At 46.5% G+C, this 11,454-nt stretch overlaps 3 protein-coding genes across 3 annotated transcripts; 2 read left to right on the forward strand and 1 right to left on the reverse strand.

Moving 5' to 3' along the window:
• The first annotated feature begins 136 nt into the window (after positions 1 to 136).
• Positions 137 to 1,020, forward strand: LOC148173455 (uncharacterized). The gene is made up of 4 exons (XM_088040284.1): positions 137 to 286; positions 340 to 376; positions 505 to 695; positions 742 to 1,020. Exons 3-4 carry the CDS (start codon positions 526 to 528, stop codon positions 908 to 910), a joined length of 339 nt encoding a protein of 112 aa, XP_087896410.1. The 5' UTR covers positions 137 to 286; positions 340 to 376; positions 505 to 525; the 3' UTR covers positions 911 to 1,020.
• A 412-nt stretch (positions 1,021 to 1,432) lies between these two features.
• On the forward strand, positions 1,433 to 8,476 carry Brr2 (U5 small nuclear ribonucleoprotein l(3)72Ab). The gene is made up of 9 exons (XM_088038525.1): positions 1,433 to 1,616; positions 1,684 to 1,847; positions 1,896 to 2,170; positions 2,218 to 2,462; positions 2,512 to 2,758; positions 2,808 to 6,634; positions 6,687 to 7,353; positions 7,400 to 8,100; positions 8,153 to 8,476. The coding sequence occupies exons 1-9, from the start codon at positions 1,572 to 1,574 to the stop codon at positions 8,390 to 8,392; spliced, it is 6,411 nt and encodes a 2,136-aa protein (XP_087894651.1). The 5' UTR covers positions 1,433 to 1,571; the 3' UTR covers positions 8,393 to 8,476.
• A 1,783-nt stretch (positions 8,477 to 10,259) lies between these two features.
• Positions 10,260 to 11,454, reverse strand: LOC148173457 (dnaJ homolog subfamily C member 8). Its single transcript, XM_088039175.1, has 4 exons — positions 11,366 to 11,454; positions 11,001 to 11,321; positions 10,684 to 10,920; positions 10,260 to 10,635 (listed from the first exon to the last, which is right to left on the reverse strand). Exons 1-4 carry the CDS (start codon positions 11,414 to 11,416, stop codon positions 10,510 to 10,512), a joined length of 735 nt encoding a protein of 244 aa, XP_087895301.1. The 5' UTR covers positions 11,417 to 11,454; the 3' UTR covers positions 10,260 to 10,509.

Genomic DNA, 11,454 nt, shown 5'->3' on the forward strand with positions numbered 1-11,454 from the left:
CACCCCACTTGTGAATTTAAAGAAGTGAAAAACTAAATTATTTTGACTTACGCGTCGAATTGTTTGTGGAAAATCGTCGGAAAAGTTAACAGTGGCGTTATTTCCCACCGTAATTACTTGAAATGATTTTTTGTACAAAAGTCCTTGAACAAGTCTTGTGGAAACGGAAACCCGCCGCTCTTCGTGTGAAAAACCTATTTTTGTGATGGTCGTTGACGTTTGGTTTCCAGTGTTTGAATCGATTATTACGCAGAATTTCCGAGGAAACTAAATTAGTATTGCCAAGGTAAGAATCGTATCATGCTGGGCTATCCCTTTTTAAGTTCGTTTGTGTTTTAGAGGTTATGTAAATAAGAAGTGGAGCCCCCATAACAATGTGAGTCTAAAATGGTGTTTAGAGTGCTCTGGAAATAGTTGAACTGTTTGACCTCCGACCTTTGACACCAAAAATTGCGTTCTAACTTTTACAAAAACGCAATTTTATTTCAAAATTTCTCATTTCAGGTACTAAGAAGCACTGAAGGCATGAAAATGGCATATCAAGGTGTCGCTTTACTTTTAGTTGCCGTCATTGGAATCGGTTTCGCTGCGTATCAATATTATACTCAACAAAATTCTCCTTACACGTACGGAAGCGACAGGAGCCACACGTACTCTTACCAACCTTCTCCAGAAGTGCCTCAGGAGTGCCCTCGGTAAGAACAAACAATCATTTTGACGTGACAAAGTTGAAATTTTTAGAAGACGCCGTCGGAGAATCAACGAAAGTTGTACAATATGTCATGACGAGTTAACTGAAGACGAGGCTCGGGAACTACCGTGCACGCATTCGTTCCATGAAAAGTGCATCGCCGATTGGTTCAAAGAGAGCAATACATGTCCGATCTGTCGACGTGAAGTTCGACTGTGAGCTTGAGAGGTAGCTCTACAAGCTTTTATTTTATTGTGGGTTTTGTTTAATTCTTGAGATTAGTTGTGACTATTTACAATCGTAATTAATAAGAGTTATAATGTAGAGAATATATTGTTTCTGGTTTCACTTCTGGATTAGTCCCCCTTAAGAAAAAAAGATTTGAAAAGGATTAGTTGGGTACATGTCAATTTTTATTAATAGATGGCGCCACAAGCACCGCTTCTACAGTTTGACTGAATAACCAATCACAGAGCCGCATTTTAAAATTCGGCGCTTAAAACGATTTGTTCACAGAGAACCAATGACTAGATGTGCCATCAGGCGACTCCACATTGAGGTTGGAATTTTCGACAACTTTTTCCCTGTCGTTGCCAACGTGGTCGTGTGATAACAAGTAATACTTTTATGTTCATCATTGCTCATTTTAGAATTTGTTTAATAATAAACAATGAGGTTGAATTTTTTTTATTCTAGTTGCTCTGGTGGTGCTTCCGAGTATTACTCCATCTCTTCTCGCTCGCGATGTTCTGTGGTTTAGTGCGTGGCGCCACCGCTGCTAACTTCACGCGATTTTTCACAGAGTGTTGTGTGTTTGTAATTCGCATAAATTCTTCAAATTCCATGTTGTTTTAACCCGTGAAGCCCCAAAAACTCGGTCATGGCGGATGCCGCAGCCAGACAACTCCAATACGAGTACAAAGCCGTAAGAACCCCCTTGATCAATAGTTAGGTTATAACCGCACAACGCATACTCAACGTTTGCGTTTCAGAACTCTAATCTCGTCCTCCAAGCCGACGTGCGTTTAATCGAACGCCGAAGTCGAGATGAAGCCACCGGAGAAGTCGTTTCCCTCGTGGGGAAATTATCCGGGACGAAAATGGGGGACAGGGCGCAGAGAACGCGACCCGGAAAAGCAGAGGAACGGAAAGTGAAGTAAGTCGCACTTTCGTCTCTCATTTCGGGCTAAACGTGACTTTGTAGGCGACAAAAACGAGATGAGGCCCAATACGACTTTGCTAGAATGAAGGGGGCGACTTTACTATCTGAAGGCGTGGATGAAATGGTCGGAGTTATATACAGACCAAAGACGCAAGAGACTAGACAGACATATGAGGTGCTGTTGAGTTTTCTGCAGGAGGCTCTGGGGGACCAGCCTAGAGATATCCTCTGTGGGGCCGCCGATGAAGTGCTCGCGGTCTTGAAAAACGACAGATTGAAGGAGAAGGAAAAGAAGAAAGAAACTGAGTCATTACTAGGTATATACAGAGTGTCCCTAAAAAAGAGTTGCTAATTTCAATCCTAGGAACAATCACTGATGAAAGATTCGCTCTTCTGGTGAATTTGGGGAAAAAGATTACAGATTTTGGAAGCGAAGACACCAAAACTGGCTTCAACGAAGAGAACATCGACGAAACGTACGGAATTAACGTTCAGTTCGAAGAATCGGAGGAAGAAGACGACGAAGACATGTACGGTGAAGTTCGCGACGAAATGGACGACGCGGAAGGCGAAGAAGCCAAGGAAGACAGCGCTATCCATGCCGAAAATGTAAGATTCTTTTCTCTTTTCTATGCTTTATTGAAATTTGTTGTCACAGCTGGGGGGAGTTGAAGAAATGAAGAAGGAGAAGCCTCTCCACCCTCTGGACATCGACGCCTATTGGCTCCAGCGACGCCTGTCGAAGATTTACGACGACGCCATGGTCTCTCAAGCGAAAGCCACCGAAGTTCTGAATATTTTAAGAGATGCCAATGATGACCGCGAGTGCGAAAATCAACTCGTTTTGTTGTTGGGATACGACTGCTTCGACTTCATTAAACAAATAAAGAAGTACCGACAAATGAGTGAGTAATCAACAAACCCAGCGTTAAGCTAAAATCGTGTTTTTTCCAGTTTTGTACTGCACGTTGCTGGCGAAGTCGCAGAGCGACTCTGAGCGACAGTCCATCAAAGACAAAATGTCGAAAGATTCGAGTTTGAACCGGATTTTACTTCTTTTGGAGACGGGAAAAGGCGACGACGATGGCGATGACGACGAGTCCAGTTCGCGCTCTAACAGACAGAAAGACCAAGGGGACAAAATGGACGTTGTGAGTGCACAAGTCGCTGGATCAAGACACGTTATTGATTTCGAGGACTTGGTGTTCTCGCAAGGGTCGCATTTTATGGCGAACAAGCGATGTCAGTTGCCCGATGGGTCCTTCAGGAAACAAAGAAAAGGGTACGAGGAGGTGCACGTCCCCGCGCTGAAGCCGAAGCCGTTTGGTGACAACGAGAAGCTCCAGCCGATTGATCAGTTACCAAAATACGTCCAGCCGGTATTCGAAGGGTTTAAAAGTCTCAATCGCATCCAAAGTCGGTTGTGTTCAACAGCGTTGGATTCCGACGAGAATCTTCTTCTTTGCGCACCAACTGGTGCGGGGAAAACCAACGTAGCTCTCTTGTGTATGATGAGGGAGATCGGGAAACACATCAACGTTGATGGTACCATCAACGCCGACGATTTTAAGATTATCTACGTGGCCCCCATGCGGTCGCTCGTACAAGAAATGGTCGGTAACTTCGGAAAGAGACTCGCAAGTTACAACATCACCGTCTCGGAGTTAACAGGAGACCACCAGCTAACGCGGGAACAGATCGCCGGCACCCAGATAATCGTCTGCACCCCCGAAAAATGGGACATTATCACCCGGAAAGGGGGCGAGAAGACCTTCACCTCCTTAGTCCGTTTGATAATCATCGACGAAATCCACTTGTTGCACGACGAGAGAGGCCCAGTTTTGGAAGCCCTAGTCGCCAGAACCATCCGAATGATCGAGTCGACCCAAGAAGACGTCCGTTTGGTGGGGTTGTCGGCCACTCTCCCCAATTACCAAGACGTCGCCGCGTTCCTCCGCGTCAACTCAGACACTGGTTTGTTCTACTTCGACAACAGCTTCCGACCGGTGGCTCTGGAGCAACAGTACATCGGCGTCACCGAGAAGAAGGCGCTCAAAAGGTACCAAGTGATGAACGAGATCGTTTACGAGAAGACGATGGAGCACGCCGGCCGCAATCAGGTTCTGATTTTCGTCCACTCGCGGAAAGAAACCGGGAAGACCGCTCGCGCGATTCGAGATATGTGCTTGGAGAAAGACACTCTGGGACAGTTTCTAAAGGAAGGCTCGGCCTCCATGGAGGTGTTACGCACGGAGGCAGAACAAGTGAAAAACCACGAATTGAAAGACTTGTTGCCGTACGGCTTTGCGATCCATCACGCGGGGATGACGCGCGTCGACCGGACGTTGGTGGAGGACCTCTTCGCCGATCGGCACATCCAGGTGTTGATTTCCACCGCCACGTTGGCGTGGGGGGTGAACCTCCCCGCCCATACCGTCATTATCAAAGGAACGCAGATCTACAACCCCGAAAAGGGGCGGTGGGTGGAGTTGAGCGCTCTCGACGTCCTCCAGATGCTGGGGCGCGCGGGAAGACCCCAGTACGACACCAGAGGCGAAGGAATCCTCATCACGAATCACAGCGAACTCCAGTACTACTTATCGTTGCTAAACCAACAGTTACCGATTGAGTCGCAGCTGGTGACGAAACTCCCCGACATGCTCAACGCCGAGGTTGTCCTGGGGACGGTGCAGAACGTCCGCGACGCCGTGACCTGGTTGGGGTACACGTATCTGTACATCCGCATGTTGAGACAGCCGAATTTGTACGGAATTGCGCACGACCACATGAAGCAGGACCAGTTGTTGGAGCTCCACCGGGCCGACTTGGTGCACACGGCGGCGTTGCATTTAGACAGGAGCGGACTGGTGAAGTACGACCGCAAAACGGGGCAGTTTCAAGTGACGGAGTTGGGGCGCATCTCCTCGCATTATTACTGCACCTTTGACACCATGCAGACGTACAACCAACTCCTCAAGCCCATGCTCAGCGAAATTGAACTCTTTCGCGTGTTTTCTTTGTCATCGGAGTTCCGGAACATCACAGTCCGCGAAGAGGAGAAACTCGAGCTGCAGAAGTTGATGGAGCGCGTTCCCATTCCCATCAAAGAGAGTATCGAGGAACCTAGTGCGAAAGTTAATGTTCTTCTGCAGGCGTACATCTCTCAGTTGAAGCTGGAAGGCTTCGCCCTCATGTCCGACATGGTCTACGTCACCCAATCAGCCTCACGTCTCATGAGAGCCATCTTCGAGATTGTCTTGCATAGAGGATGGGCGCAACTTGCCGACAAGTCGTTGGCGCTCTGCAAAATGATCGACAAGAGAATGTGGCAGTCGATGTCGCCCTTGCGCCAATTCCGAAAGATGCCCGAGGAGATCGTAAAGAAAATCGAGAAGAAGAACTTCCCCTGGGAGCGTCTGTACGACCTGGGGCCCAACGAAATCGGCGAGTTGATCCGCGTCCCGAAATTAGGCAAGACCATCCATAAGTACGTCCACCAGTTCCCGAAGCTGGAGTTGTCGACGCACATCCAACCCATCACCAGGTCAATTCTAAAGGTCGAATTGACCATCACCCCCGATTTCCAGTGGGATGATAAACTCCATGGCGCCTCCGAAGCGTTCTGGATTCTCGTCGAAGACGTGGACTCTGAGGTGATCCTCCACCACGAATACTTCTTGTTGAAGGCGAAGTACTCCCAAGACGAGCACCTGGTGAAGTTCTTCGTACCGATTTTCGAGCCTCTGCCTCCGCAGTATTTCCTGAGGATTATCTCTGATCGGTGGATCGGGGCAGAAACCCAACTCCCCGTGTCGTTCCGACACTTGATCCTCCCGGAGAAGAACTTCCCGCCGACGGAACTCCTGGATTTGCAGCCGCTGCCGGTGACGGCGCTCCGAAACGAGAAGTATGAGGCGTTGTACAACGAGAAATTCCCTCAATTCAACCCCATCCAGACGCAGGTGTTCAACTCCGTGTACAACAGCGACGACAACATCTTCGTGGGTGCGCCCACCGGCTCCGGTAAGACAACAATCGCCGAATTCGCGATTCTTCGTCTGTTTGACCGCAACCCGGACGGCCGCTGCGTGTATTTAGTCCCCAAAGACGCTTTGGCTGAGTTAACCTTTGCCGACTGGCACAACAAGTTCGGTCAGATCCTGGGGAAGAAAGTCGTCCTGTTGACGGGCGAAACCGGAACCGATTTGAAACTCCTCGCTAAAGGCCAGATCGTTATTAGCACGGCAGAAAAATGGGACGTGTTGTCACGCCGGTGGAAACAACGGAAGAACGTTCAGAACGTCAACCTCTTCATTGTGGACGAACTCCATTTGATTGGAGGAGAAGACGGACCGGTTATTGAGATCGTGTGCTCGAGGATGAGGTACATTTCGTCACAAATTGAGAAACCGATCCGAATCATTGCGCTGAGTGCCTCTCTGATGGATTACAAAGACGTCTCACAGTGGTTGGGTTGCAATGCCAATTGCACTTTTAACTTCCATCCGAGCGTCCGGCCGGTTCCTCTGGAGCTCCACGTGCAAGGAATCAATCTAACTCACAACGCCTCCAGGTTGATTGCTATGGCGAAGCCCGTTTATAACTCCATTGTAAGATACAGCCCCCATAAGCCGGTGATTGTGTTCGTACCCACCAGAAAACAGTCGAGGTTGACGGCCATCGATCTCCTCACTTATGCGGCTTCGGAGGGACAATCCAACAAGTTCTTCCACGCTGAAGAAGAGGACATCAAACCGTTCTTGGACCGGATGAGCGACAAGGTACGTTGACCAGAAAGAAGGTGGTGCAAACACTCAAATCTCTTTTTTGCAGACTCTGAAGGAGACGCTGTCCCAAGGCGTTGCTTACATGCATGAAGGCCTCAGCGCGAGTGATCTTCGCCTGGTTGAACAACTCTTTGACTCCGGCGCGGTGCAAATCGCCGTCGTCAGCAGAGACTTGTGTTGGACGGTGAACATCTTCGCCCACCTGGTGATCATAATGGACACGCAGTTTTACAACGGGAAAACTCACTCGTACGAAGATTATCCCATCACCGACGTGCTGCAGATGATCGGACGGGCGAACCGCCCCATTGAAGACGACGACGCCAAGTGTGTGCTCATGTGTCAGAGCGCGAAGAAGGACTTCTTCAAGAAGTTTTTGAGCGATCCTCTACCGGTGGAGAGTCACTTGGATCATCGACTACACGATCATTTCAACGCGGAAATCGTCACGAAGACCATCGAGAATAAGCAGGACGCGGTGGACTACCTCACGTGGACGTTCTTGTACCGGAGGTTGACGCAGAATCCGAACTATTACAATCTGCAGGGGATTACGCATCGGCATCTGTCCGATCACCTGTCGGAGTTGGTTGAGAGCACGCTGTCGGACCTGGAGCAGTCGAAGTGTATAAGCATTGAAGACGACATCGACTGCATCCCTCTGAACTTGGGGATGATCGCCGCCTATTACTACATCAACTACACGACGATCGGTGAGGTTTCTTGCATGGTGACCACCAGATTAACTTCTGCTTTCAGAACTCTTCAGTTTGTCGCTCAACAACAAAACAAAGATCCGTGGCCTCCTCGAGATTATTTCCTCAGCGGCCGAGTATGAAGACCTCCCGGTTCGCCACCGCGAAGACACCATCCTGAGACAGTTGGCGGCGAAGTTGCCCAACAAACTGAGCACGTCCACTTCGAGTCAGCCGAAATTCAACGACCCCCATGTGAAGACGAATCTTCTCATTCAAGCGCATCTGTGTCGGCTCCAGCTAGGTGCTGAACTCCAAGGCGACACGGAGATGGTTCTTGGGAAGGCGATACGACTCATCCAGGCGTGTGTGGATGTTCTTAGTTCCAACGGATGGCTTTCCCCGGCCGTGGCGGCGATGGAGTTGGCGCAGATGGTCACGCAGGCGATGTGGAGCAAAGATCCGCTGTTGAAGCAGCTGCCGCATTTCACTGCAGACATCGTGAAGCGGTGCAAGGATAAGAAAGTCGAGACGGTGTTCGACATCATGGAGTTGGAGGATGAAGACAGAAGTAAACTGCTGCAGTTGAGCGACGTGCAGATGGCGGATGTCGCCAGGTTCTGCAATCGCTACCCCAACATCGAGTTGAAGCACGAGGTGCTGGACAAGGACAAGGTGCATTCGGGGTCGTCGGTGCATGTGGCTGTGCAACTCGAGCGGGAGGATGAAGTCAGTGGACCAGTGATTGCCCCGTTCTTCCCACAGGTAATGCAGCTATTTATCTAGTGTGCAGTGACTGATTCTTTTTTGTTTTCAGAAACGCGAAGAAGGATGGTGGGTGGTGATAGGTGACCCCAAATCAAACTCGTTGTTGTCCATCAAACGGCTGACGTTGCAACAGAAGGCGCGGGTTAAATTGGACTTCGTGGCCCCCAGTCCGGGCCATCATAACTACACGTTGTATTTCATGAGTGACGCTTATTTAGGGTGCGATCAGGAGTATCAGTTTTCTATTGATGTGGGCGATTTTGAGAGCAGCGAGAGCGAGTCGGACTAAATTTTGTATTTTTTAAGTGTGGAAAAAACAATTTATTGTATGTTTTAAGTTTAGATTACTTGATAATTAAATAGTTAAAAAACTCACTGCTTTTCCTTCATTCATCAAAAGCTGAGTACTTTTTGTGCAAAATTTGTGGTAAAAATCTTTGTTTCGGATTAGCCGAGTTTCAAACCACAATTTAGCCCTCTGGTGGCGAAATACGCAAACTAATTAGTTTGGCAATATTCCGACAGGTAGCGCTAAACAAAAAAATTTTAGGTAAAAATCTATGCTAAACAAATTAGCCGAGTTTCAAACCACAAATTTAGCCCTCTGGTGGCAAAATGTGTGAACTAATTAGTTTGGCATTATTCCGCCAGGTAGCGCTAAACCAAAAAATTTAAGGTAAAAATCTATGCTAAACAAATTAGCCGAGTTTCAAACCACAAATTTAGCCCTCTGGTGGCAAAATGTGTGAACTAATTAGTTTAACATTATTCCGCCAGGTAGCGCTAAACCAAAAAATTTAAGGTAAAAATCTTTGCTAATCAAATTAGCCGAGTTTCAAACCACAAATTTAGCCCTCTGGTGGCAAAATGTGTGAACTAATTAGTTTGGCATTATTCCGCCAGGTAGCGCTTAACCAAAAAATTTAAGGTAAAAATCTTTGCTAAACAAATTAGCCGAGTTTCAAACCACAAATTTAGCTCTTTGGTGGCAAAATGTGTAAACTTATTGATTTGACATTATTCCGCCAGGTGGCGCTAAACAAAAAAAATTAGGTAAAAAACTTGGCTAAATTTATTACTTGAGTTTCAAACCACAATTTAGTTCTCTGGTGGCAAAACGTGCGAACTAATTAGTTTGGCATTATTCCGCCAGGTAGCGTTATATAAAAAAATGTGAAAAACTTGACTAAATGATATTTCGTCATTATTAATTAACTTTTATTAAATTTTTAGTTTTTGAAATTTTTGATAAGACTCATTGAAAAAATTTTAGTGTTTAATTTTGATGTGAATACAGCTGTGTATTGTTGGTTGCCTAACAACACAATTTATAAATTGATTTGACTAGAACAAATTAACAAAATTTCGAATAAAAGTGGTTTTGTTAAAGTGGTTTAAAGCCTTCAAAACAGTTTGTCCTAAAAACTAAGGTCCTAAATGCCACTCTAAAGCCTACAAAGTCCAAATAGAAAGACGTCTCGTTCCATCAAGCGGCGTAGCTCTTGGGAGTTGTCTGTTGAAGCGACGTAACTCTTAGGAGTTGTGTGGTAAAACGGCGTAGTTCTTAGAAGTTGGTCTACTTGAAGCGGCGTAGCTGTTAGCAGTTGTCAAGTCGTAGCCTTTAGGAGTTGTCTAGTCGTAGCTCGTAGCTCTGTAGAAACGTCTAGTTTAACCGATACAACTCTTGGGAGTTGTCTAGTTGTTTGGAACAGCGCCTTTGGAAACCATCATCTGCGAAGAAGTAAACTGAAGATTCAGTTTACCACATGAGTAACTTACCACTCAATCTTCCAGTTGTTCTTCTCTTTTTTTGCTTTTTTGTGGTGAAGAAGACAGCCATCATGGGCACCCGGAGTATGGCTCTGTCACTCCGTGTAGAACCATCTACAGTGACTCCGGGAGTTGGAAGCTGTAATCCGGGCCGCCGTTTACGCTTCTTCTTTGTCTACTTCTTCGGTGCTTAACATGTCCCCAGCTCCGCCTCTGCTTGTTTTTTATCACGGCCCATTATCTCGTTTACGTTCTTTTTGGGAAGAAAAACCTTCCAGGCTTGACCACTTCTGCATTTCTTCCTGAAAAAAAAAATTAAAACAAATGAGAGTATTTTGAATCTCCTGGGAGTTATTTAGAAGAGTGTAGGAGAGGGAGCAGTGGAGTGACTTTCCATTTTCACTTTTATTGAGGAAAATTGACAAGAAAATCGATAAGGACAATTACAAATAGAGAAAACAAGTGAAACTTCACATTTCCAACAGAACATTTACACATTTCTGTATTTGAAAAGTAAAGCAACTCCTACAAAATATTTTAGTATAAAATACAATAGTTTTAGATCCATACTCAAGTAGATTTTTGCGAAACACAAAAACACAACTACATATATCTACAAGAAAAGCTCCAACTAAATTATCTCGATTCCGGTTTGTTCTTAGGAGGTTTGAACATTTTAATTTTCTTCCCAGACTTTGCAGCTTTTGATTTCGAGTGCGCCTGAAAAGACTGCCAACTTTCAACTCGATTTTGTCTCGACTCCTGCAAAAAAACAGTCAAATCTGTTGAGCAAACACTAAAAACAGCCACCTCAAAGTTCTTCTGCCACTCCTTCTGTGCCTTCTGATTCTCTTCCTCCTCAATTTCCGCCTCTCTTTTCCGTTTTCGTTCTTCCTGATCTCTTTCCGCTAATTCGCGTCGCTTTCTTTCCATATCTGCAAACAGTTTCATTGTGAGAACATAAACGGCATGATTGTATTTATCAGGGTCATCTTCTGGTATTTTCTCCTTTCCTTCTTTTTTAACTTTCTTTCGCTTCTCAGCCAGCTACAAACATTTTCAATACAAAACGTCTCATCTCAATACTAAACCCGCGTCAACGTTGAAAATCATTTCCACAGACTCACCATAATGTCAGTCCTGCCTTTCGCCTCCTCTATTATATCCATGCATTTCTTCCTCGTCTCCGTGCTCTCCAACGTCTTCCACGCCTTACTAACAGCTTCAAAAGCCTGCTGAGCCCTCTCAGCGTCATTCTGGTTCTTATCTGGATGCACCAAGAACGACAACCGCCGGTACTGCTTCTTTATATCCTCCACGGAGGTCTCGGGCTGCACCTGCAGCACCTCGAACGGGTTCAAATTCAAATACGTCGATCCAGGACGCAGAAGTCGATCAATTTGCTGTTTTGGTGTCAACACCGAGTCGCGTTTCTCGATTTCTTTCACCTAAAAGCGAGGTTAGATTGGTCAAGGGAGCCAAGGGGACTCACCTCGGTGTAGAACTCGTCGAAGTTTTGCGGCTCGGGGGACTTTTCTCCCATTATTAACACTTATTTGTTGTTATTTTGGTAATGGAGGC

This window comes from Gnatocerus cornutus, chromosome 6 (genome assembly GCF_029298725.1).
Source record: "Gnatocerus cornutus isolate USDA-ARS CGAHR chromosome 6, icGnaCorn1.1, whole genome shotgun sequence".
NCBI lineage: Eukaryota > Metazoa > Arthropoda > Insecta > Coleoptera > Tenebrionidae > Gnatocerus > Gnatocerus cornutus.

Bases quoted from the DNA above. Each gene is read 5' to 3' on its own strand.
- LOC148173457 (XM_088039175.1), bottom strand. From the start codon at position 11,416: ATGGGAGAAAAGTCCCCCGAGCCGCAAAACTTCGACGAGTTCTACACC. The intron at 10,921-11,000 runs GTGAGTCTGTGG...AAATGTTTGTAG, and splicing joins AAGGCAGGACTGACATTATG to CTGGCTGAGAAGCGAAAGAA. The intron at 10,636-10,683 runs GTGGCTGTTTTT...GTTTTTTTGCAG, and splicing joins AGTGGCAGAAGAACTTTGAG to GAGTCGAGACAAAATCGAGT.
- Brr2 (XM_088038525.1), top strand. From the start codon at position 1,572: ATGGCGGATGCCGCAGCCAGACAACTCCAATACGAGTACAAAGCC. The intron at 2,463-2,511 runs GTAAGATTCTTT...TTGTTGTCACAG, and splicing joins GCGCTATCCATGCCGAAAAT to CTGGGGGGAGTTGAAGAAAT. The intron at 8,101-8,152 runs GTAATGCAGCTA...TTTTGTTTTCAG, and splicing joins TTGCCCCGTTCTTCCCACAG to AAACGCGAAGAAGGATGGTG.
- LOC148173455 (XM_088040284.1), top strand. From the start codon at position 526: ATGAAAATGGCATATCAAGGTGTCGCTTTACTTTTAGTTGCCGTCATT. The intron at 696-741 runs GTAAGAACAAAC...TGAAATTTTTAG, and splicing joins GTGCCTCAGGAGTGCCCTCG to AAGACGCCGTCGGAGAATCA.